This window comes from Malaya genurostris, chromosome 3, assembly GCF_030247185.1.
Source record: "Malaya genurostris strain Urasoe2022 chromosome 3, Malgen_1.1, whole genome shotgun sequence".
Classification (NCBI taxonomy): domain Eukaryota; kingdom Metazoa; phylum Arthropoda; class Insecta; order Diptera; family Culicidae; genus Malaya; species Malaya genurostris.
Window position 1 is genome coordinate 106,371,556 of NC_080572.1, and position 25,988 is coordinate 106,397,543.

The window sequence follows — 25,988 nt, forward strand, 5'->3', positions numbered from 1 at the left end:
TACCATCTGTATCGAGTCGATGGATAAATTGAATATTTTTCTAAAATCTCAAAAGAATAGAATCTTTTATTTAATTAAGCTAAACAGTAAATAAGTTCAATTTAACGACAGAAACGAGCAAGTATTCAAAATTGACTTCAGGACCAATGTCAATGTCAAATTACGCACGGCCACGCTTATTTCTGCTTCATGTACCGGTTCGGATGTTTACTGTCTTTGTACGACTTGTAACCTTGTACCTCTTGGCCATAGATGCCAGATATTTTCATAGAAAATCTGTATTACGTTGAATGAAAAATCTGTATATATCTGTATTCACCAAAAAACCGAATTTTGTATAATGAAAATAAGATGAGGTAATGTTATTCCAACATTTCTTGGTTTAATAGTGAGAAATTCAATAATATAGTACAAAATTAAATTTTCATTAAATTTTCATCAACAATCAGAATCAACTAAAAACAATTTCGATTTCATATACGTTCATAATTTCGTCTTAGTAAGTTGATGTTGGATCTAAGCGCTCAACTTCAAATACCAACACCATTTTAAGATTTTCAGATCAGTTTGTGATTTGCTCATTGATTACGAAACTTTTTTCTCGTCTCGAGCTACCGGAGAGAGCTCAGATGAAAAAAACTATTTTCTTTCCAATTTTATTGTGAAATCTGTATAAATCTGTATTAAGTTGAGAAAATCTGTATAAATCTGCATGAAATCTGTAGCGCATGTTAGAATCTGTATAATACAGATAAATCTGTATAAATGGCATCTCTGCTCCTGGCCACATGTCGGATCGAAAGATCGGGGTTGGCTGTAACGCACCTCAATACCTTGCTGCGCAATTGACGTCCCTAGGTCCAGTGTTTGCAGTCTTTAGTTGCAGAAATCGTTCACGGGTAAAAATCTATTGCCGGTACCATGATTTTTTAATCATGAAATCATGGACCATGGCTTCTCATGAAATTTCATGAGCAAAATGATTGATATCATGAAAATTTTCATAAAAGATGTGTTATTGTTCATGATATCAATCGTTTTGATCATGAAATCATGATTTATTATTCATGATAGTTATGATCCATGATTTCATGATTTTTACTCATGGTTCCGGGAATAGATTTTTATCCGTGTTAATTTTAACACCTGTGAGGAAACGCGGCACTCACTTATACTGCATTGTCTTATACCACTGACAGACATGTGATTTCCGTACAATGGTTTCTGTACAACGCTGTACGCGTACAACGCTGGGGTGACAGACATGTTTTGCGCTCAGAAAGAATATACAGTGAAACGAAACAACTCAAAACTTTACTTAATTTCCCAGCTCCGATGATCGATAATATAGAAATCAATATTTTTTGCGGTTTGAAGTGTATTTATAGTAACTGATTCATGGCAGATATAATCAATGCTTCTCTGAATTTATTGTTTATTTATTCATTTGGTCTTCGAAAATTTACATCGCACAGACACTTAAATGCTAATTCTTAATTTAAACACATTTTTAGACACATTAAAATCAAATTTGTCATAAACTTCATTAAACAATCGGCAACATACATGAAAAGGGTTGTTTTGTCCATATTGTGTGCGATGATTAGGCAGCTGAAATAGTTCCATACGCCGGGTCCGTCTCAACGGGGCACGAAATTGTAGTTTTCCTAGTAATTCAGCACAGTCAATATTATTACCAACAATGTCGAAGATTAGAAGACGTTGCAAGGTTTTCCTTCTGCTCTCTAATGTTGGAAGATGGATAAGTCGACAGCGATCTTCATAGGAGGGGAGGCGAACGGGATCGGACCAAGGCAGCAGACGAATTAAAACTAATTTTGTGTGTGAGCGTTCTTCGGATGACAATTTCACTCATATCAAATTTTGTGGTTTTAAGGTACATTTTTGACACGTTTGTTCTGGGATACAAGATTTTTACCTTCACTATTTAAATGTAATTAGCATTAGGGAAAATTTGATGTCCACAATTTTGATGTTCTAGGAAGTATGAAAGGCTTTCAGAACTAATTTTCGGAACACTAGCACTATTTTTTATGCAACGAAACTGATTTGTACCGATAAGGTGAATTATCACCGAATTTTGTTTGTAAATCATGCCGAATTTTGCAAAATCCGCAAAAATTTCAAGTTGTTCAGTTATAAGTCCTTTTTTACCCACCATTGTCCATTGTGAATATGCACAAAAAAAATAAGAGCGCATAAACTTTTAACATTGAGCCTCAAAATAGTAAATAAATCGAAGATATTCTTATTATGTAACCAATAAAAACGGCATGGCACACACATATTTAAAAAAAAATGCTTTCAACGAAACATTTGATTCATTACGAAATTTTCATAAAAAGGATTACATTTATCATAAAGCTGATTTTAAAACCTTCTTGAATTTGAAATCATTCCGAAATAGATTTGACATAGGTTTGATGCTTCGTTTTACTGTTCTAAATCCATTTCAACAATAAATTTACATGTTATTGAATAGAATACAATAACTCAATAGTGCTGATTTTATGTACAAATATGAATATATTGTTTTCCTTATTTGTATTTCAAAACTTCACCAAATTTATGAACATTTCTTGGTTTGACTACTTTTTGAAAATAAGCTACAACGTTGATAAAGTGTATAAGTTTTATGCTACTGGTTAGCATTTTACAGATTTTTTTTAAATAAAACAATGGTTGTTTATTATTTGATACTCTGAAGTAGGAAATATTGTTTCGTGAGTTCACCATCGCTCGTCAATGGTGCTGGTAGCAGTAAACAGTGATGTGATTTTGCACAGTACAACGATAAATGACCGTAGTACGGAAATCACCGTTGTATCATGATGCTCACGTGATACCACCGTGATTTAGGGTGACAGACATGTGATTTCACGGTGTACAGTGATTCCGATATCACATGTCTGTCATAAGCATTACTGTTGTGTTACGGGTCGGTGACTAAATTCCATGAATTGAAATTCGAATTGTTTTTTTTATCCACCATATTCGCCAGATTTTGCCTCCCCGCGACTAAATTTTTGTTTTCAGCTTTAAAAGAAAGCTTACTGGAAAGACATTTGCATCGAATGATAAGGTTATCACTAAGGAGAAATGGTTTTATAAAAGTGTATTTATAAAACTGTATTACTCTTCAAGGATTTATGAATAAAAACGAAATTTGGAACAAAAAATGTTGGTTTCTTTGTCAGACCGGACGTCTATTTTCATCCCAAAGCCTATTCTAATTAGTACACGTTAAGTGGTAAAAGACTACGAGAAGGAAATCCCCATAGACCAAACGAAAACACAAAACCGAATAGAATATTTTTTATAAATTCCTATTTCATTTATCTTTGGATTATTTCGGCCAATTTTACACTTCCTTATGAAGTTAAACTCCGAAACATGCTTCTCTTTAGTTATACTGTTTTGGGAACGGGTATAGCATGAGAGGTAAGTCGATGCCTTTCACACAACCCACCTTAGTTCGATTCCCAACCCCGCATATAGGGTTAGCAAGTTTTTTGTCCCGAGAGTTGAATTACATTTTAGTTATAATCGAAACAAAACAAGAAACACAAATTCTACTATTTTCCCTCGTATTCTAGACGGCTACGTATTGTCTACTGAATCACAAGTATACAATCTGTCGTATCTGTCCAGGAAGAGAGGCAACATAGTGAAATTAAAGTGAAGAATTTTTACTTTATAAAGCATTCTACTAAGACGCCCAACTAGAGAAGCTATATAGAAAAGCCTGGCTGGCCATTTTTCACTACCAATCTACCGTTATTATTTGGCGCTTGTCTGCTTGACATTAACGTACATGCAAAACTATTTTTATACACCCCAGCACATATTCCACAGCCGCAAATGTAATTTTCCATTGAATAATCAAAAATAGTATTGAATTTACTCTAGCGTTGCTTAGCAGCATGCTCGCACGCACGGAGGCTCTCAAACACGTGTAACCATATGATCGTTGCCTGCAAGAGTTGTTTTAGTCGCTCTCTCTCTCTCTCTCTCTCTCTCTCTCTCTCTCTCTCTCTCTCTCTCTCTCTCTCTCTCTCTCTCTATCTCTCTCTTGACTACTGCCACTGGTTGCCAGCTATGAATTATAACACGCTCCGTCAAAGACTATTGTGTTTCCCATTTTTCCGAGGACCGACTAATACAGTTATTGATTATAATCTTTTGTCTAATAATTATACTTAAATCGAAAATGGAAAATAACGAAGAAAGTTGAAACAATCATTTTCCTATTTTTTCCTACTTTATTTTGTCGTCACCGCTGCCACCTGAGAGACCTCTCTCCAACAAACACTACTCTCAATAATGTGAAATGCTATCCACACGTTTCGAGAGAGAGACAAAAATCAAGGAAAACCATGTTTTTGAGCAAAGATTTTCCTATATTTCTCAGCACAGGGAAAATTTGATACTTTCCCTCAAACTCACGATCGGCACACAGTCACCGTCGAATCGTTAGGAAGAGAGTTTTGAAATCGTTCTGGACTCTACCCAGTCCGAACTGAAGTATCTACTGACTTTTGAGGTCAGAGCAGATCACCTTCTTTCAGTTTCCAGGAAGTAATGAAAAGGTAAGTTTTTTGTTCTGAATAAAGTTAAACGAAGGGACACTGGTTAACTTTTTTTTCCTATACGAATTATAGTGTGCTTTGAGGTGTACATATGATCACGATTTCGACAATCCGCATGGGTTACTGAAGGCGATTTGCGTTAGCCGAAACCGGTGCATTGGACCCATCACCAAAGGTGTCAGCCATTTTTTGCCGATCTAAGCACGAGGAAGGCGGTAATAATTTTGCAACGCACTGTGAGGAATTTTCGCAAATTTCTCGCCAATTTTTTCCTCATTTCGACGGTGAACACGGAACGCAACGAATCTACTTCCGAACGAATATATTCTCGAATCGTTTTCGGTGAACGCTTCCAATTGTGTACCTAGGGAATATAGAAGAACACAGTTAATTAGGGACCCGAACAGCGAAAATTATTTCACTCATTGGAAACCGGAGGAAAAGGTGAAGTATTGCTCCCAATGCGTACATGCACTACGGAAAATGTAATGAGAAGCAAAGATCAACTTCACTTAGACCATTCTGGCTATAAATAATGAAAAGATATTTTTAGTTTAACAACACTACCATACAATCAGCCGGACGCGTACTAGAGTCTAGTCAGCGGGGAGCGAAGGAACGTGAAGACGAACACAGAAAACAACCGGGACCATAGGAAAGCAAGGTGTGCGCCGATCGCTTCGAATCTCGATTTTCCATCGGTGATGCAAGTAAATATCCCTACACATGTCTGAAATAGTATTATGTTCATCGCGAGAATCATAATTCGTGTAGACTAACAGACGCAGATCATTCGGAATCTAACGATATTTAAATGTCGATGTAAATGCCAGACCAAAGCAAAACAAACCAGTGCGGAAAAACAACAGGAAAATTGTGGTGCGTTGAAGAAATGTAACAAAAATAAAACAAAACAGTCTGACGAGAGAAGCCGGAAAATAGTTTGAGTGAGTTGACAAACCGTTTGCGTGTGCGTGTCACGAGTGACACGAATTTTCCAAAGTGTGGCAACGTGGTTCGTGAAGATTTATGATTTCGTTCTGACGAGGTGAAATTGAGGTTACATTTCGGATTCGTTGGAGAACCATGGGACTAGAAGGTGTGCAGACGAGACAGAATGGGTCCACCGGGTTGTACTCGTCGTCTTTGCAGTGGTACTATCTACCGAACGTTGAGCACTCGAGTGAATCTATACAGGTGAGCTGGAAGAAGAAACCTAGCTTAATTCACCAATTTGTTTTTTTTGTTTTTATGCACAGCGGATGAGACGGTGTGTTATTTTGACTAATCTACATAACTGTGAAAATGTCTAACCTTTATTGCAGTGACGAATATTTCAGTTTGGCATTTTTTCTTACATTTTCCTTATTCTCAATGTTAAATTCTTAACAGTGTAATAACATTAGAAAATTCTTATAAAATTTTCTGCGCATCAATGCTATATGTTTATTAAAATTTTAATGATTTTGCCTGGTATAAACCTAAAACACTGAGGTTACTTACTGATTTTTCTTAGCTAAATTGCGTTGCCTCAGCTATGCAATGTTTGCTTCAATAATACAAGTGTTTTATTGAATGATTATTTTTTACTAATTTACACAATATAGGAATAAAATACGGGTCGATTATGATTCAATACCATCACTTTATATTTTTTTACACGTAAGAATAATTACAATTGTTGGTGCAATTTGTTTTTAAGCTACTTTTTCTTCAAATCCAACTGACTTTCAAAAATCTTTGTTGAAGTTAGTCTTCACGAGGGTCCGATATTCCTCGATCGTGTTTGAAAAGTTGACTTTTGGAGATAAAAAAAGAATATTGAAAAAATTGCAAACTTCAGTCGACTATAAACAAATGCCAGGTCAGATCCTTGAAGCCATGGTGAAAAACAGATTGCTCAAATTTGTCAAGAAACTTTTTCTCTGTTAGGCGCTCGGCAATCGAACACATCTGGAACCGTACATAGGAAAAATATACTTGGATGAATGATTTGGAAAGTATTTCCTCTTCGTTCTGAATTTCCTCGAATGCCTGGCACACATTTAACTGAAGGTATTGACAATTTGTATTTGCAAACACCACACAAAAAGGGAAGCGCACTTCTCCTCAGTGTCGAACACACAAACTTTGAGTGTGCTCTAGTATTTAAGGAGCAAGATTCTTTGCAAGCGTATGAGTAATGCCAGCAATGCGTGCGTAAAAACAAATTCCGGCGCTTCTTTTCCTGATTCTACTCAATAAATTTTCCATATGGTTGAAAAATAAACCAATCGGTTCATACTGCTTAAAATTGCAATTCAAGAAAAGCGAAAATCTTAGTCTAAAATTCTTCCGTTTTCCTTAAAACTGCTCGAGAAAAATTATTTCAGTTTCAGCTTACTTCCACTGACACATTTGATTAGCAACAAACACCTTCCTATATGGATTTCCTCTTGCAGAAATTATTGCGATATGAAGATTTACCTTCTATTAGCAATCCGGCAAAAAAGGAATCTTGAATTTAACACGCGAAAGGCAATGGATATGGAATATTGTCGTAAAACTATTTATTTTTCCGGCAAACTGCTTTTGTAACAGAAAATATTTAGTTATGTTTATTTTGTGTAGCGCAATCTAATACAAATGCATTGAAGCAGTGTTGGTAACTTTTTATTAGGGAATTAAAATCTACATTCATAAAACGTAAGCAATTTTCCATCAAACGTTGGTGAAAAATAGATCAAAACTGATATTTCATCCAAGATGTCAGGCTTAACATTCATTTGAGAATGAATTATTGTCAAAAAAGATTGTTTGAGTCTCAATCGTGCAATCCACTTTGATAAACTCGGTGCACTGCATTTATGAATACCCAGATCTATGGCATACGTACCAAATAAAATGTACGTAATACACAAATTACCAACACAAGTTAATTTGGTTTACTTTTGATCCTTAAGGGCTGAGGCCAGTATGTTTTAGGGCGTTTTAGAGGGCTATTCTCACGCTTTCAGTATGATTTTCTCAGAAACGGGGACGAATATAAAAAACCCAACTGACAATCTCTTAGAAAATTAGTTTAGATTATTCTGTGAAAATTTCAGAATGATTGTTTGACTTTAGCGGTCGGGAAAGTCTTTTTTCTGAAGGAAGAATTGCATAGCTGAAAACGACAACTTTCAACTTGTTCATTGAATATCTCGCCTTCAAAATCATGGATCAAAAATCTATCCTGACAATGTCTAGATAATTTAATTTAGAAGCGATGAGTGCATAAAAACATATATGTTGTCGCGATAAAAATGAAGCGTAAGTTATTTTTGTGGAGGTAATTCGATTTCTATGTCGGCGCCATTTTAGTTCCCTGTAGATGTATTTTACCCGAAACCCGACCCGTACCCGACGGGTTTTTGGTCGGGTATGGGTAAATATTTTTATTTTCAATCGGGTACGGGTAAAAAAATTTACTGCTCACTCGGGTACGGCTAATTTTTTTTTTGATCGATTACCCGACCATCTGTACTTCACTAAATATGTTTACACGTTGACGAGATTTTTTAATGCAAAACAGTTCTTCCGAAAAATGAACAATTTGATTCAAGGGGTTTTGACATTCGCACCTAGGACCAGACCTGGCAACTGGCATCTTTTTCAGAAAAAAACATTTCTTTTCTTCATTAAAAAAAAACGATCACATCAAAGTTACGTGAAAAGTTACGTGAATATTTTCTACCCTGCTTTTTTCATAACATATTTAATAAGACACACTGCCTTAGCTCTAAGATGTTGCGGTAAGACCCTACTTTTCACGTAGGTTTTAATGGATGTTTTGAAAGCTGTTTAATGGACAATCCAGTAAAAATTATTTGATTCATATATAAAATGTCGTGTAGTACTCATATCACATTCAGGTACCAGAAAACCGTTATTTTAAATATTGGTTGGAGATTTTCTCAATTTTTCATATAAATCATTAGGCTTCTAACCATAAAAACATGAACATTTATTTCAGAAAATCTGCATAGAAGTTCTTCTTATTCTTCACTTCTGGGTGTTGTCACCTCACTTGAAACGACACCGATTGATGGTACAGCAAGTTAGACTATATTGCCAGTAAAATTTTCGTTTCTTTTCACTGGACTACAAATGAAAATCTCGATGCGTAACTACGTGGAGTCGCAAAAGTACGGGTGAAAATCTTTTCTCGCGAAATACTCAAATTTTCACCGTGTTCACTCGTTGAGGCACAGAAGTTCAATGGCTGTAAAAACCACCAGCTACCGTTAACATCGTGGGTGTGGGTTTGTGAGGCTTACAAAACGGGCATAGTTGACAGATTAATTTAAATCAAAATCATAATTTATTTTGCTTCGTAGTAAAAAAATGTAACCCAAAAAAATTCTCACGAGTGTTCAAACTATTACATTTGAAGGACTCACTGTTCACCATTTTCAAAATTGAATTTTTCACACCGGGAATACACGTACATTGTTTGATGTTTAGTCAATTGATTACACTGATGGTACTCTATTCATTTTAGGGGATGTTCGCATAACATTCATTTTCGTCACGTATAATATTCAATTTGACATTTGGAACCATTTTACGTGATTGCACATTTGCGAGAGAGCATGGAGAGAAATGTAATACGCACAGCGAGCATAACCCGGGTTTTTTTTTTTTTTCATAAATACGTTTATTTCTTAAGGCAGTTTACATAAGTTTTTCTTCGCCGTAGCATCACTTTTACATAATATTCTTATCCTAATTTAATTCTAACATTGTCACAACCTTTTGAATTTCATAACCCGGGTTGGCGGTTCAATGCATAGGACGCTGGTCTTACAAGCCAGTTGTCGTATGTTCGAGCCCCGACCTGGAAGGACTCTTAGTGTCAGTAGGATCCATAGTACTAGCCATGCAATGATTCTGTACACTAAGAATCGGCTGCGAAGTCTGTTGAAACAGAAAGGCCAAATTCCACAAAAGTAATGTAATGCCAGGACTTGGCTTTGACAGCGGGCCACGTGGTTTTACGCGACCTACTGGCTTCAGCCCTTAAAGAAGCTCTCACGTTCTCTCGTCTAAATACACCCAAGTGTTCACTGGTTCGTGCACTAGTGAGCGAACACCTTTGTGATTTTTTTTTATTTATAGAGAGTAGAGCTGGCCTTGCCTTGAAAATCTTCATCGTAGCAAGGATAAACGAAAATTCAACGATAAATTGTAGTTCGGCTGAATATGTGTGCCCCACGTTTTTCTTATGCGAACCAAACACCAGAGTGCACACCGGTATGTACATTGCAAAGAATTTTAGAGCTCTGCTCTAGCACTTTGGTGTAATCCGGTGCTAGAGGCGAAAGAAAATAAAAACTCACGCTCTCATGATCCGGGGGATTGCAATTTTATGGGCCCCTATACACGAGAATAAACATCAAAATGAAGATATGTTTACATGTACTTAAGCACAATACAAAAATTGCCGTAGAACTGTGTTGTGTCCATTTCACAGCACCTTTTTAGATAAAATTTGAAGTTACAACGAATTTATCGGTTATCACTTGTCCGGACGTTTCTTACACATCACAGTGCTTCTTTATTGATCATTGCAACCTCGTCCCGAATTGATTACAAATTCTTTGTCTGCGCCTCAATTGAATTAGGTCTGACGAACCCTGTGAAAATGAGTGCGTTTATGCAGAACCTGTACATAAGCCATATGTGGAGGTTGGCGTTTAGAGGACCTTATTTTTGGTACAAAACCGGAATTAGATCTTAGCAAAATAATATACAGAGAGATAGAAAAGATTCACCGGATGGAGAAAGTTTGAGTTTGGTATCTGTGAAATATACGGTTTTATTTAGCCAATTTAATCAAATGAATAACCTAGCCTGACACTGTTTGGCAGCGGTTACAAAAAATATGTTTCCACGTGTTTTGTTTATACATGCAAATAATTTTAATCGTGAACTCAGGTAGGTGTTAGCTCAATTGAATCCCGAGGTTCTATTTCGCGTACAGAACAAATCGTTTTCCGAGGTCACCGTTCCATCGACAATCCCGCCTCAATCCAATGTTTGCATCAAATGGATTCAAACATTACAGAAATACTTTTGATCTCTAGCAAATGACAAGCAATTGACGCGTATTTCTTCAGTTTTACATATACAATTAACATTTTTCAATCATACCAATACTCCAGTTTGCATCAAATGCCACATTGCTTATCAATCGTATCCAATCCTTTAGTCCTCTGAACCAGACAATCGCCACCCTTAGGACGTAGTATTATATTACACATGTATAACAATGTTAAGAATAGAAAGATTATTTGAACGACTAAATGAAAAAATCGGATAAATGAAACTTAGTTTGGGATTTTGACGAAGATGAATTTTTCAAAGCAAAAACCTGATAGAAACATTGACTGCTAAACCCACGGAATCGTTTGAAACATCTTTTTTTTGCAAGAATCTGATAAAAAACTTAGCCTGTTCGTCTGCAAGAAATGTATTTATCCGGTTTTTGCATCCATGTTTTTTTGTCCGATTCTTGCTATTATTGCAATGAAAAATTTGTGTTCGGCTTTCGCACTCAATGTTTCTATCTGGTTACTTAGACGGGATTCCAAGCTAGATTTTAACAGGCTTAAGATCGTTTGAAAACTACTATTAGTTGCTCAAGTTCAGAGCTCAAATGGCTATCACTGCTGTTTCCGGAGATATAATGGTATAAGTAACTCAACCGACAAACTACTTTTTGGCATTAAACTACTTAAGACATCCTTACTCCTCACAATACGAAACCAGGTGTCAATTTAAAATTCAATTCGAAACTAGTTTCATTAGATTTTTTGTGGAAGGATGGATTTATATAATCTAGCTATCATACGATTCGGAAACATGTAACTTAAACATCGTTAACAGATTAAACAAATATAGTATCTGTCACATTTTTTTGCTTAGTCAACGGTTGGTTTCATGCATAGCGAATGGGTGAAATATTCGCTTTGTCATTCACTTCATGGATTCCCTCTTAGAAAAAAACGTTCAACGGTGGTCCTTCGTTGGTCCAATACGTTGGATCATTGGTCCAATGAACGTCTAATCAATCGTTCAACGGGAGACCAACCTTCGTTTGCCGATTTTGAAACAGACCGTTGAACTGAATGCCATTTCTGTCGTTCAACAAACCCGGCAGACAGAGGTCCATTGTTGAGCCCGTTGGGCTAGTTTTACTGGAGAATTTCTGAAGTTTATACCACTTATTTTTTTAAACTAACACTACATACGCGCAATATTTTTACTTCACGTAGAATAACAACAAATTTTCTTTGTATATGAAGGTAACATCTAATTTTCACACTATTTTTGCAAGAGAAAAACAGCAACTAACCGTTCCAGCAAACTGAACGAATATTTCGTGCAGCATGTTGTTCAACAAGCGCTCAACGACCAACAAAATAGAACCGCCTGCTGAGAGGGTTGCCAACGAGCCATGTTCAGTATCGAACCGACTCGCACTCTGCAAGAAGACACATTCGACTGGTTTATTTTATGATCCGTTCACCTCGGTCGGCATTGATTTTCAATGTGTTTGCTCGTGTATAAGAGAATCGTTTCCACGAATATCGGCCATTCTGACCAAAGCTGCTAAATGTCACTATCAACGTGCAACTTTGCACGACGAAGATTGGAAAGTTTATGTCACTGGACTGCTGCCAACCAGGCTCTACCAATCATCATATATTGAGTGTCTGAGAGCCGATCTGTCATAAATTTAATTCTCTTGATATTATACTCACCAGGACGCTCATTGATTGCCGATGCGATTGATATTATCTTCATTTCTCCTGTCACTGCTTGATTACGATGGGACTAAATATTAATCAAGCAGCATAAACATTGAATTAAATTCATGTACACCAATAAACTCCGAAATCCGGTGACTTTTTACAAAGAACAATTAACTTTATCAATCTTTCTCTATGTTAGTACTCTCATGGAATTTTTGTACTTCAACAGGGAATAGGAGAATGAGAGAGAGAGAACAAAATGCGTCACCTGTCTTTGACTGAGTATACTTCTTCTTGGTCATTGAACTATCGAGTATCTCATTTGACCAGCCCCTGCTATGACGTCATGAATCTGTGGCCAGCATCATTCTGCAAAAACCAAAACAATGAAGAAGAAGGGCTAACAAAAAATTGGATATTACAAACTACTTGTTTATTCAGTACCCCTTACCGCACTTCCCTGCAAATTATCGATCAGAATATCATCACTACGATAAGGAAATAAGGATTTTATTCGATTTGAAATGCTCGAATGTTTGTTTACCATACTCTGAGCGCTCTGATTGCCCACCAAATGCCCCAAATGTTGGCTAAAATAGCACTTGCTGAAGCGCCCTATCCTTTGACAGACACTTTGATCGTTCCGATTACAGTTGACGATGATTTTAGTCAGTCTGTCAAGGTCATTTGACATGACTGACAATTTGCAGCTCTGACGTTGTATTTCACAACTAAAAGCGCACGTGTGCAAGAATGATGATTGCAAGTTAATCTGTCAAAACGCAAGGGAAAACCAATCTTCACTTGTAAAACTAGTTATAAATTATTAACAACATTTGTTCAGTTGAAAAGTTAGTTTTCGTTTGAGAAAAATCATTTCCACTTCTTTTATTTTTGCAGTTTTCAGTTCCGATTTCATAATGAGAGAAAAAGTGAATGTGAATCATTTTTAAATGATTTTATTCGTCATGCACGTTATGAAATGTCACTTAAAGGATCATACGGAAGCGCAAACCTAATCAAATATGCAATATTATGATGAGAAATAGCTTTTAGCGGAACAAACTCCGGATCTCGATATTGGTCAAGATATCATCTTACAAAATCAAAAATGAATATATGAAACAAAAGAAAATGAATTGCCTTAGGTTTTTAAATTAACAGTTCTTGTAACAGATCCAAAAATTCTTCAAAACAGTTAAAATTATACGAGTTGCTCATTGAAACCCCCCATCGCCCCCCAATAAATTTGCACTAAAATATTGATCTAAAATACGTTAATCGCTCTCCATTGAGTTTATAATAGCATTGATGTCATTGTTAGGATTAAATAGAGCTGTATCGTCGGCAAATAACCGCGGAGTCCCTGTGAGTTGCAGGTTACCTATATCATTAATATACAAAAGAAATAATAGTGGTCCTATATTGCTACTCTGTGGCATTCCAATGTTTATGGCAGCAAGATTGCTACAGTCGCCCTCGATGGACACGAATTGTTTTCTGTTTGTCAAGTAGCTACTGATAATAGAGTTCGCGATGACCCTGATGCCGTAGCACTGAAGTTTGTCCAAGAGAATACTGTGATCCAAAGTGTCAAAGGCTTTTTTGAGATCTAAAAATAAGGCACCAATCATGTTTGACCTTTTTTTAAATATATAAAAAATAGGTATAGAATTCGCTCAAACTTTCGAAAAATTTTCCGAGGCCCGGAGGGCCGAATGTCATATACCAATCGATTCAGCTCGACGAACTGAGCAAATGTCTGTGTGTATGTGTGTGTGTGTATGTATGTGTGTTGTCAACTAAGAGGTCGAGATCTCAGAGATGGCTGGACCGATTTTGATCAAACTAGTCGCAAATGAAAGGTCTCTCCGTCACCCAAAACGCTATGGAATGGTTTTGAGATAGGATGTTTACTTTTTGAGTTATACGGAGTTTTATGTCAAAATTTTCAGTTTTTTGACAGTATCTGTCACAATTGACCTTGAAAACAGAATATGTTTTTAGACTTAGATTCCGCACGGTAATAGCTATCCAACAAGCCATAGATTGTTAAAATTCGTCCATTTTTAACGGAGATATCAATATTTTTGTGTAAACGACTTTTCCCCTTATTCCAGCAGTATAAGTTTTGAGCACTGTATGACAAAGAAATGCTTGGGAGCAACGGAAAACACGATTTTTATACTGTGACATACAATTGTTTCTAAGTGCCCAAAAGACTGTGTACAGCATCCTTTTTCATGACAATTTGCCTTGGACCGATTTTAGCACGGTTCGTTTTTGGCAACATAATCGTTCGAATATGGCATTTATAAACCAGATGATATCAGCATATTCGAGTTGAAAGTAATTCCATAATTATATTGATTTAAACTACTTACAGCAATAAAAGCTGGAAGAACATAACTTCCATATACCATACGACTCAGTTCGTTGAGATCAGCAAATGCGTGTGTGACAAATAATTTCACTCAATTTTTTCGGAGATGGCTAAACCGTTTTCTACAAACTCAGATTCATATGAAAACTAGTATACTTCCAAATTTGGATCCGACTTCTGATTTCGGAACCACAGGAAGACATGTGAAACGAAATTAAAATGATGCAATTCATTTTTCTCGTAGATGGCTGAACCGATCTAAGATTCAAATGAAATCTAAGAATCATCTATGATTCAAATGAGAGGTCTTAAAATCCTATAAAAATTAGTCAGATCCGATTTCTGGTTTAGGAGATACAGGGTGATTAGTATAAAAATGTCCATTTCACATAAATTAATCAGGTTTATCGGGTTTGCAAATTTGGATAGTCGATTACCAAATAAATTTATTTCAGTTTAAGCGGTATTCTTTTCTGGATTCGGAATGTACCCCTAAATTTTAATTCGCACTACAATTTCTCAAAGATGTCTACACACTCCTCAGGTGAATTTATCTGATTTCGGCTACACCGATCTTAGAACTCCGGATCCAGTTTCGAATCGTTTCTCAAAGCTTAATCATTTTTTCAAAAAGGCCAAATCGAACTTCAAAAACAAAAATTCAAATTAAAGGACTTAAGGTCCCATACAAAATTGGTGAATTTTCTCCGATTCTGGAATTACAGATGATGAATTTTAAAAATTCATACCGATATAGAAGATGTAAATTAATTTATGGCCATTCGAATCATTTTGGGTTATGCTAGTTCCTGAATACCAGCTCTGGAAGTACCATAAATAATGACGAAAAACTCTAAAGTGGAACTTACTTCGACATCTCATGGAATGTTCAATCGAATGTCACACGTTAAGATTGAAATTCGATACGATTTGCAGATTCGAAATTACAGGGTAATGAGTGATTAAAATCTCAATTTGCCGTTTGAAACGACGATAATTAAAATAATGTCATGAGAACTAAAACACCTAAGAATATCCATGCAAAAAAACACATGCGGATTGATAAAAAAGGTATCATCTCACTGCTAGGTGGATTATTCACGATTTTTTTGTCAATCTCGCTCATTATATTGTCTTATAATTCTATGATAGCGGTATGTGTGCTAGAACCTTGTCCAAAGCCATACTGGAATTTATACAGGACACCATGTTTGTTTAAAAATTCGAGAAGTATAAACTATTGGTTAGTTTTTCAAAGATTTTTTTTAAGACAGGCAGAGTCGATACAGGACGATAACTATTACAATCACAACGATCACCAGACTTGTAAACAGGAATAACTTTAGCCACTTTGAGGCAGTCAGGGTAATAGCCAGTCTGAATAATTACATTGAAACATTAAGAGAGAATTCTAGCGAATATGCCAGGGTTACTTTTTAGCACACTTGCAGAGATGTTGTCGGGGCCACTGCTCTTTCTATTGTCCAAATTTTGTATCAGTAGAATAACTTCGCTAGAAGACGTAGGAATATAGAGTCATTAACACGACGAACATTATCTGTGGGACAAACAGTTGGGTTTATACGAGTACTTTTAGCTAATTCTTGGCCGACATAGGAGAAAAATTTGTTGAATATTTTTTAAACTAACACTACATACGCGCAATATTTTTACTTCACGTAGAATAACAACAAATTTTCTTTGTATATGAAGGTAACATCTAATTTTCACACTATTTTTGCAAGAGAAAAACAGCAACTAACCGTTCCAGCAAACTGAACGAATATTTCGTGCAGCATGTTGTTCAACAAGCGCTCAACGACCAACAAAATAGAACCGCCTGCTGAGAGGGTTGCCAACGAGCCATGTTCAGTATCGAACCGACTCGCACTCTGCAAGAAGACACATTCGACTGGTTTATTTTATGATCCGTTCACCTCGGTCGGCATTGATTTTCAATGTGTTTGCTCGTGTATAAGAGAATCGTTTCCACGAATATCGGCCATTCTGACCAAAGCTGCTAAATGTCACTATCAACGTGCAACTTTGCACGACGAAGATTGGAAAGTTTATGTCACTGGACTGCTGCCAACCAGGCTCTACCAATCATCATATATTGAGTGTCTGAGAGCCGATCTGTCATAAATTTAATTCTCTTGATATTATACTCACCAGGACGCTCATTGATTGCCGATGCGATTGATATTATCTTCATTTCTCCTGTCACTGCTTGATTACGATGGGACTAAATATTAATCAAGCAGCATAAACATTGAATTAAATTCATGTACACCAATAAACTCCGAAATCCGGTGACTTTTTACAAAGAACAATTAACTTTATCAATCTTTCTCTATGTTAGTACTCTCATGGAATTTTTGTACTTCAACAGGGAATAGGAGAATGAGAGAGAGAGAACAAAATGCGTCACCTGTCTTTGACTGAGTATACTTCTTCTTGGTCATTGAACTATCGAGTATCTCATTTGACCAGCCCCTGCTATGACGTCATGAATCTGTGGCCAGCATCATTCTGCAAAAACCAAAACAATGAAGAAGAAGGGCTAACAAAAAATTGGATATTACAAACTACTTGTTTATTCAGTACCCCTTACCGCACTTCCCTGCAAATTATCGATCAGAATATCATCACTACGATAAGGAAATAAGGATTTTATTCGATTTGAAATGCTCGAATGTTTGTTTACCATACTCTGAGCGCTCTGATTGCCCACCAAATGCCCCAAATGTTGGCTAAAATAGCACTTGCTGAAGCGCCCTATCCTTTGACAGACACTTTGATCGTTCCGATTACAGTTGACGATGATTTTAGTCAGTCTGTCAAAGTCATTTGACATGACTGACAATTTGCAGCTCTGACGTTGTATTTCACAACTAAAAGCGCACGTGTGCAAGAATGATGATTGCAAGTTAATCTGTCAAAACGCAAGGGAAAACCAATCTTCACTTGTAAAACTAGTTATAAATTATTAACAACATTTGTTCAGTTGAAAAGTTAGTTTTCGTTTGAGAAAAATCATTTCCACTTCTTTTATTTTTGCAGTTTTCAGTTCCGATTTCATAATGAGAGAAAAAGTGAATGTGAATCATTTTTAAATGATTTTATTCGTCATGCACGTTATGAAATGTCACTTAAAGGATCATACGGAAGCGCAAACCTAATCAAATATGCAATATTATGATGAGAAATAGCTTTTAGCGGAACAAACTCCGGATCTCGATATTGGTCAAGATATCATCTTACAAAATCAAAAATGAATATATGAAACAAAAGAAAATGAATTGCCTTAGGTTTTTAAATTAACAGTTCTTGTAACAGATCCAAAAATTCTTCAAAACAGTTAAAATTATACGAGTTGCTCATTGAAACCCCCCATCGCCCCCCAATAAATTTGCACTAAAATATTGATCTAAAATACGTTAATCGCTCTCCATTGAGTTTATAATAGCATTGATGTCATTGTTAGGATTAAATAGAGCTGTATCGTCGGCAAATAACCGCGGAGTCCCTGTGAGTTGCAGGTTACCTATATCATTAATATACAAAAGAAATAATAGTGGTCCTATATTGCTACTCTGTGGCATTCCAATGTTTATGGCAGCAAGATTGCTACAGTCGCCCTCGATGGACACGAATTGTTTTCTGTTTGTCAAGTAGCTACTGATAATAGAGTTCGCGATGACCCTGATGCCGTAGCACTGAAGTTTGTCCAAGAGAATACTGTGATCCAAAGTGTCAAAGGCTTTTTTGAGATCTAAAAATAAGGCACCAATCATGTTTGACCTTTTTTTAAATATATAAAAAATAGGTATAGAATTCGCTCAAACTTTCGAAAAATTTTCCGAGGCCCGGAGGGCCGAATGTCATATACCAATCGATTCAGCTCGACGAACTGAGCAAATGTCTGTGTGTATGTGTGTGTGTGTATGTATGTGTGTTGTCAACTAAGAGGTCGAGATCTCAGAGATGGCTGGACCGATTTTGATCAAACTAGTCGCAAATGAAAGGTCTCTCCGTCACCCAAAACGCTATGGAATGGTTTTGAGATAGGATGTTTACTTTTTGAGTTATACGGAGTTTTATGTCAAAATTTTCAGTTTTTTGACAGTATCTGTCACAATTGACCTTGAAAACAGAATATGTTTTTAGACTTAGATTCCGCACGGTAATAGCTATCCAACAAGCCATAGATTGTTAAAATTCGTCCATTTTTAACGGAGATATCAATATTTTTGTGTAAACGACTTTTCCCCTTATTCCAGCAGTATAAGTTTTGAGCACTGTATGACAAAGAAATGCTTGGGAGCAACGGAAAACACGATTTTTATACTGTGACATACAATTGTTTCTAAGTGCCCAAAAGACTGTGTACAGCATCCTTTTTCATGACAATTTGCCTTGGACCGATTTTAGCACGGTTCGTTTTTGGCAACATAATCGTTCGAATATGGCATTTATAAACCAGATGATATCAGCATATTCGAGTTGAAAGTAATTCCATAATTATATTGATTTAAACTACTTACAGCAATAAAAGCTGGAAGAACATAACTTCCATATACCATACGACTCAGTTCGTTGAGATCAGCAAATGCGTGTGTGACAAATAATTTCACTCAATTTTTTCGGAGATGGCTAAACCGTTTTCTACAAACTCAGATTCATATGAAAACTAGTATACTTCCAAATTTGGATCCGACTTCTGATTTCGGAACCACAGGAAGACATGTGAAACGAAATTAAAATGATGCAATTCATTTTTCTCGTAGATGGCTGAACCGATCTAAGATTCAAATGAAATCTAAGAATCATCTATGATTCAAATGAGAGGTCTTAAAATCCTATAAAAATTAGTCAGATCCGATTTCTGGTTTAGGAGATACAGGGTGATTAGTATAAAAATGTCCATTTCACATAAATTAATCAGGTTTATCGGGTTTGCAAATTTGGATAGTCGATTACCAAATAAATTTATTTCAGTTTAAGCGGTATTCTTTTCTGGATTCGGAATGTACCCCTAAATTTTAATTCGCACTACAATTTCTCAAAGATGTCTACACACTCCTCAGGTGAATTTATCTGATTTCGGCTACACCGATCTTAGAACTCCGGATCCAGTTTCGAATCGTTTCTCAAAGCTTAATCATTTTTTCAAAAAGGCCAAATCGAACTTCAAAAACAAAAATTCAAATTAAAGAACTTAAGGTCCCATACAAAATTGGTGAATTTTCTCCGATTCTGGAATTACAGATGATGAATTTTAAAAATTCATACCGATATAGAAGATGTAAATTAATTTATGGCCATTCGAATCATTTTGGGTTATGCTAGTTCCTGAATACCAGCTCTGGAAGTACCATAAATAATGACGAAAAACTCTAAAGTGGAACTTACTTCGACATCTCATGGAATGTTCAATCGAATGTCACACGTTAAGATTGAAATTCGATACGATTTGCAGATTCGAAATTACAGGGTAATGAGTGATTAAAATCTCAATTTGCCGTTTGAAACGACGATAATTAAAATAATGTCATGAGAACTAAAACACCTAAGAATATCCATGCAAAAAAACACATGCGGATTGATAAAAAAGGTATCATCTCACTGCTAGGTGGATTATTCACGATTTTTTTGTCAATCTCGCTCATTATATTGTCTTATAATTCTATGATAGCGGTATGTGTGCTAGAACCTTGTCCAAAGCCATACTGGAATTTATACAGGACACCATGTTTGTTTAAAAATTCGAGAAGTATAAACTATTGGTTAGTTTTTCAAAGATTTTTTTTAAGACAGACAGAGTCGATACAGGACGATAACTATTACAATCACAACGATCACCAGACTTGTAAACAGGAATAACTTTAGCCACTTTGAGGCAGTCAGGGTAATAGCCAGTCTGAATAATTACATTGAAACATTAAGAGAGAATTCTAGCGAATATGCCAGGGTTACTTTTTAGCACACTTGCAGAGATGTTGTCGGGGCCACTGCTCTTTCTATTGTCCAAATTTTGTATCAGTAGAATAACTTCGCTAGAAGACGTAGGAATATAGAGTCATTAACACGACGAACATTATCTGTGGGACAAACAGTTGGGTTTATACGAGTACTTTTAGCTAATTCTTGGCCGACATAGGAGAAAAATTTGTTGAATATCTCACAAACTTCAGAGTTTACATTAATTTTGTTACCATTGTGAAACAAATTTATCTTGTCACTTTTTTTTTGTTATTCCGAATGTATTTTTAAGATTTCTCCAGAGTTTTGAATGAGGTGTCTTTGTAAGAAGGTTTTCATAATATGCTTTCTTGCTATTCCTTTTCATGATATCGATCTTTTTAGATATATGTAATAGCATTTGTTTAAGGTGTTGGTCCTGTGGGTTTGCATTAACACGCTGGAGATAATTACGTTTAACTTTCACCAGAGTCCATAGACCCAAATTCATCCATGGAAAATATTGAGAACATTGAGTTTAGAGATGATACTTTCAGCGAGAGCCGTCGAATCGACAGGAATGTTTTCAATTAGTTCATGTTTTTAACGATTAACGAACATTTGAAAAATCATAGATGAAGTGTTAGATAAAGTTTTTGTTGTGAGGTGGTAATGTCTATCTTAATTCATTGTGCGAAAACTAAAGTTTATTTGCAATGGAACATTATACTTGGTTCAATACAATGTTTCAAATGTTCGGGAATAACAAGCAAAGTATCCAAAATACATGTTACTCGATCGGTAAACATTCTAGTACTCGTGATGTAAACATTACTTGGTTTCTGTTTAAAACAATGTTATAATCTCCGTAATAATCTAACCTAACCCAATTTTACACATTTCTGAACATTTCCTATGTTTAATCGTAGTTCAAACTAGAAAAAAGTCGTAGTAATCACTTTAAAATCAATTTTCTTCTCTTCCGAGTTTACTTTTATTACTGATATCTGTTTGTATGATTGAGTAAATGAAAAAATCACAACCGCCGAATTTTGAATTTTTTCGGAAGAATACTCCTTTAGAAAAAAAAATTGCATTTATTTTAATGCGCTAAATTTTTTTGGAGATGTCTGAAACGATTTCGAAACTCTTAGACGTGGTGTTCGAAAGCCACTATCAGGTTATTTATTAAGCTTCCAATACTCAAAGCAAACGCCGTTTGTTCTGATGATATAATTGTGTACACCACACCAAAAAGACGCTATTTTTCTATTTGCATTCTATTTTCTAAGAAGGGGTTCTATGATCAAATAAAAATGTATTATGATCAAATTAGAATGTAAAATTTTTGGATCCGCGAATGATTCCAATTAAGCGACGTACCAAATGAATGTACCAAAATTAATAAAATAATTCCTCTAGTATACAGGTCTTGTAAGTTGAAGACCACACAAACTCATATCGGATATACCGGTTCCCGGAATCCAGTTCCGGAAGGACCGGAAATAGTGGTTAATAACTCCAAAATGAAACTAACTCACTTTTCTTCGCGACGGCAGTTTCGATTTTCTTAAACTTAGAATGCGGTTCTTAATTGAATTGTTGAATTTGATCTCAACCTGACCTTCGATTCCGGATCGAATTAAAGGATGATGGAGTGTTTGCAATTTCAAGCTGTCGTTTGATGGCGATGCAAAAGAGGAAAAAAATCTTCGAAATTATGGGCTCAAGAATTCTTCTAAATTGAGCACAAAAACAGGACACACTCACTTTTCTTCAAAATGCTCAGCTGCAGGGAATCCGGAAATACAAGAAGGAGTGTGTTTAAAATTTCAAACCGTCATTCAGACCGATGCTGCAAAAAACTGAAAAAAAATCTTCTCATTTTGGCTCAAAACTGTTTTGATTTTAGGTTATGCTAGTTTAAGCCCGAAAAAACTCCTTGTTTCTATTCAATGAGTAGTTTTTAGTAGTAGTAGAATACCTAAGTAGAGTAACAGAGGTATTTTGGCCCCCTTCAGGATTGATTTTAGTTTGGCCCACTTTGTGAAAATATCCACCAAATGTTGTAATACCTTTGAAAAACCCTTCCGCAATGGGTAATTTGATGTGATTAATTTCAAATTGATGCAACATGGGGTACTTAACATCGATTAAATCCATAAAGTTTGTTAGGTAGGACAAAATACCTATGTTACCTTAATATTACTGAGAATGCAAGTTACACGAGAAAGGCATCACCATCCGAATAGGTGGATTAAAACAGGTTTTATAAATTTCCGTGCGAAATGTCCGGAACGTTTTTGAACGCGCTCCTCCTAATTTCAACAGGGCTTTGATTACAATTTGATTGTACCAGTCATTATTAGAGTCGCCATATTATTTTGCGGATTACTCGACATTCAATCAACGAACTGTGATAAAATTGGACATAACCTCGTTGCTTCGGCTCTAAGAAGCAATACCGCAGAAAAAAATGCTCGAAAATTGTGCAATACTGCTGTTATTTTGACGGTTCTTCAATGTAATTGTTCTAACGGTGATTTCGAAAAATCAAAACATCCAGATAGTGAATTGCCTTGGTTTTACACTATTGAAAAGAAATGCGCCAATAACTTCCACGTCATTTTTATTAATCCTTTATAAAAGTTGAAGTTCTAATTTTTTGTTGTAATCTCTATTATTTGCAGTCAAACTCGAAACTACTACCACCTCTGTGGAGCCCATTCCCAACATCGCAGAACTATTCCAATAGTGTCTCCGAATCCATATCTCCGCTTGCGGATACTATTAACGAGTTATGTGAACAGATTACAGATCTGAATTTGTTTGGCTTAGGCCAGAGCCATAATTACCCATCTCAGCACTCGGGTAGTCCTAATGTCAACAGCAACAGATACTCAAACAGAACAGGCTGCTTCAATAGTTATAGAAATGACGTTACGTGTGGAAGTGGCAGTGGCAGTACTTGTGGTGGAGGTTGCACTAGTGGTTCCAGGATAAATGGCTTGATAGACAACAGTGGAGCATATACTGAAGGAAGCTGCGAAGAAGCATTGAACTATCAGCATCATTTCCAACAGCAGCATAATCAACACCATTCTTTACTTACATCTAATGGTCAGCAAAATCAAAAATATAGCAAGATTCCACCAGCCAATTATTTATGCCACTTGTGTTTCAAGAAAGGTCACTACATTCGGGATTGTCCACAGGTGAGTTTAATGAAGTGGCTTTATTAAGATTGCTCATGATGATTCTTTTCTACGCAGGCCCGTCCCAAGGCTGAAGGGAAGACACCGTACCAAGGTAAAAAACGTTGTTTCGGGGAATATAAATGCCCCAAGTGTAAGAGGAAGTGGATGTCTGGAAACTCTTGGGCCAATCATGGTCAAGAGTGTATCAAATGCCATATTAACGTGTATCCCCATAAACAGGTTGGTTATGGCTGTAAATACACATACTGTCATTTGTTGATCATTTTCTAATTCTAGAGACCACTTGAAAAACCCGATGGCCTCGATGTCTCAGATCAATCCAAGGTACATCCACAATTGTTGTGCGAGAAATGCAAGACTCTTGGGTATTACTGTAGAAGAATTCAGTAGGAGTTGTGCAACAAGTGAGAAACAGTGCCTAAACCATGTGCCATCTCCTGAAAGTTTGATCTATCATTCACACTATTTTATACAATATTAGAAACGATCATGAAAAATTTGGTAATATGTTTTCATAGGCTTATCAAAGTCGTTATACACGATTTGTGTGCGTTATATGTTACGAACAGTGGAAATTTATATGCCTTAACGTTTTTAAACGATCGAATATTAATAGTGGTAAAAGCTCAGCTGCCAGTTGAAAGAAACTTATCTGTATATAATAATGCTCTATCGAATTTTTTTGTTTGTACCGTTTTCTACTATCGAAGCATTATATAAATATATTGGGAACAGTCATATTATCTTATTGAGCCACGCAAGATTTTACTTACGAATATTGTTACCGTACTAAAAAGGAAACCATGTGCCAAATAAAATGTTTTATTATACAATTTATGAACATTTTTGGATCCGAAATTCAGAAAAAGGGATTTACCAAGTGCTAATTGAATATTGTATGGTTTGCATTTACGTCTTATGAATCATTAGTCTGAAGTTGTGTCACTCTAATAATAGTTTCAGTATATTGTTAACAGTGCGTGTCTCAGATTGAGTCTAACAAAATAATTTGGTTTCAGTTGGTGGTTGACTAAATTGGCTCCAATCACGTCTAACTCTGGAGTCTCTCAAAGCAGTCACATTGGACCATTTTTATTTTTAGTGTACCTCAACGATTTCAATTTCGTATTTAAATGCCACAAACTATTCCTCGCAAACGATTTCATTTTAGTTAAATGTCATAGAGGTGTAGGAGTGTAGGAGGAGTGTATCGATAAGTAGTTAGCAACATTCAAACAGTTATTACTCTGAAATGGCTTATTCTGATGCAGCGTGTTTTGTGGTGACATGTTTGTTTACATGCCAATAACAGCTGCGCAATCGATTTGTTTCGGTACGGTTTATCGTTTCAATGATGAGTTGAATTGATCCGGAAACGCGAAAGAAAATTCTGCACACTTGGTGCTCAGAAAGTGGTGTCACGTACAACGAAATTGCAAAACGGGTGAATGTGCACCACACCAGTGTCAAAAATATTATCGAGAAGTTCGATAAGACCCTTTCCATGAAGGATTTGTCCGATCCGGTAGGAAAACGGGTCCCAGCCAGCCCGGACGGGACTTAAAAGTGGTTGAGTACATCAGGAAAACCCCACCGGCGTCGACGAGGGATTGGGCCAAGCAGTTCAACACCAGCATCGGGATGATTCAACGGATCAAAGTTCGGAACTCCCTGAAAATGTACAAGAAACAGAAGGTGCCGAAAAAGTCCCTAATACAGCAAGTTCAGGCCAAAACAAAAGTGCGAAAACTGTATAACCGGATTCTACAGAATAAAGACAGATGCATCCTGATCGACGACGAAAACTACGCCAAGGAAGACTCTCGAGCGCGGCCCGGACCGCAATATTATACGAAATCGGTGTACCAGGACCTGGACGACGCTGACACCACGGTGGCGATGGAAAAATTTGGGCAGAAGGTCTTGGTCTGGCAAGCAATTTGTACCTGTGGTTTGCGGTCGTCGATTTTCTTCACGAAGGGCACAATTAACGCCAAGGTGTACGAGGAAGAATGTTTGAAGAAGAGAATGTTGG

The 25,988-nt window shown here is 36.3% G+C and overlaps 1 protein-coding gene across 1 annotated transcript; it reads left to right on the top strand.

Moving 5' to 3' along the window:
- Positions 1 to 4,468: 4,468 nt before the first annotated feature.
- Positions 4,469 to 24,758, top strand: LOC131435353 (zinc finger CCHC domain-containing protein 24-like). The gene is made up of 6 exons (XM_058603160.1): positions 4,469 to 4,610; positions 4,683 to 5,054; positions 5,164 to 5,807; positions 23,426 to 23,950; positions 24,008 to 24,172; positions 24,230 to 24,758. The coding sequence occupies exons 3-6, from the start codon at positions 5,697 to 5,699 to the stop codon at positions 24,341 to 24,343; spliced, it is 915 nt and encodes a 304-aa protein (XP_058459143.1). The 5' UTR covers positions 4,469 to 4,610; positions 4,683 to 5,054; positions 5,164 to 5,696; the 3' UTR covers positions 24,344 to 24,758.
- Positions 24,759 to 25,988: the final 1,230 nt, after the last annotated feature.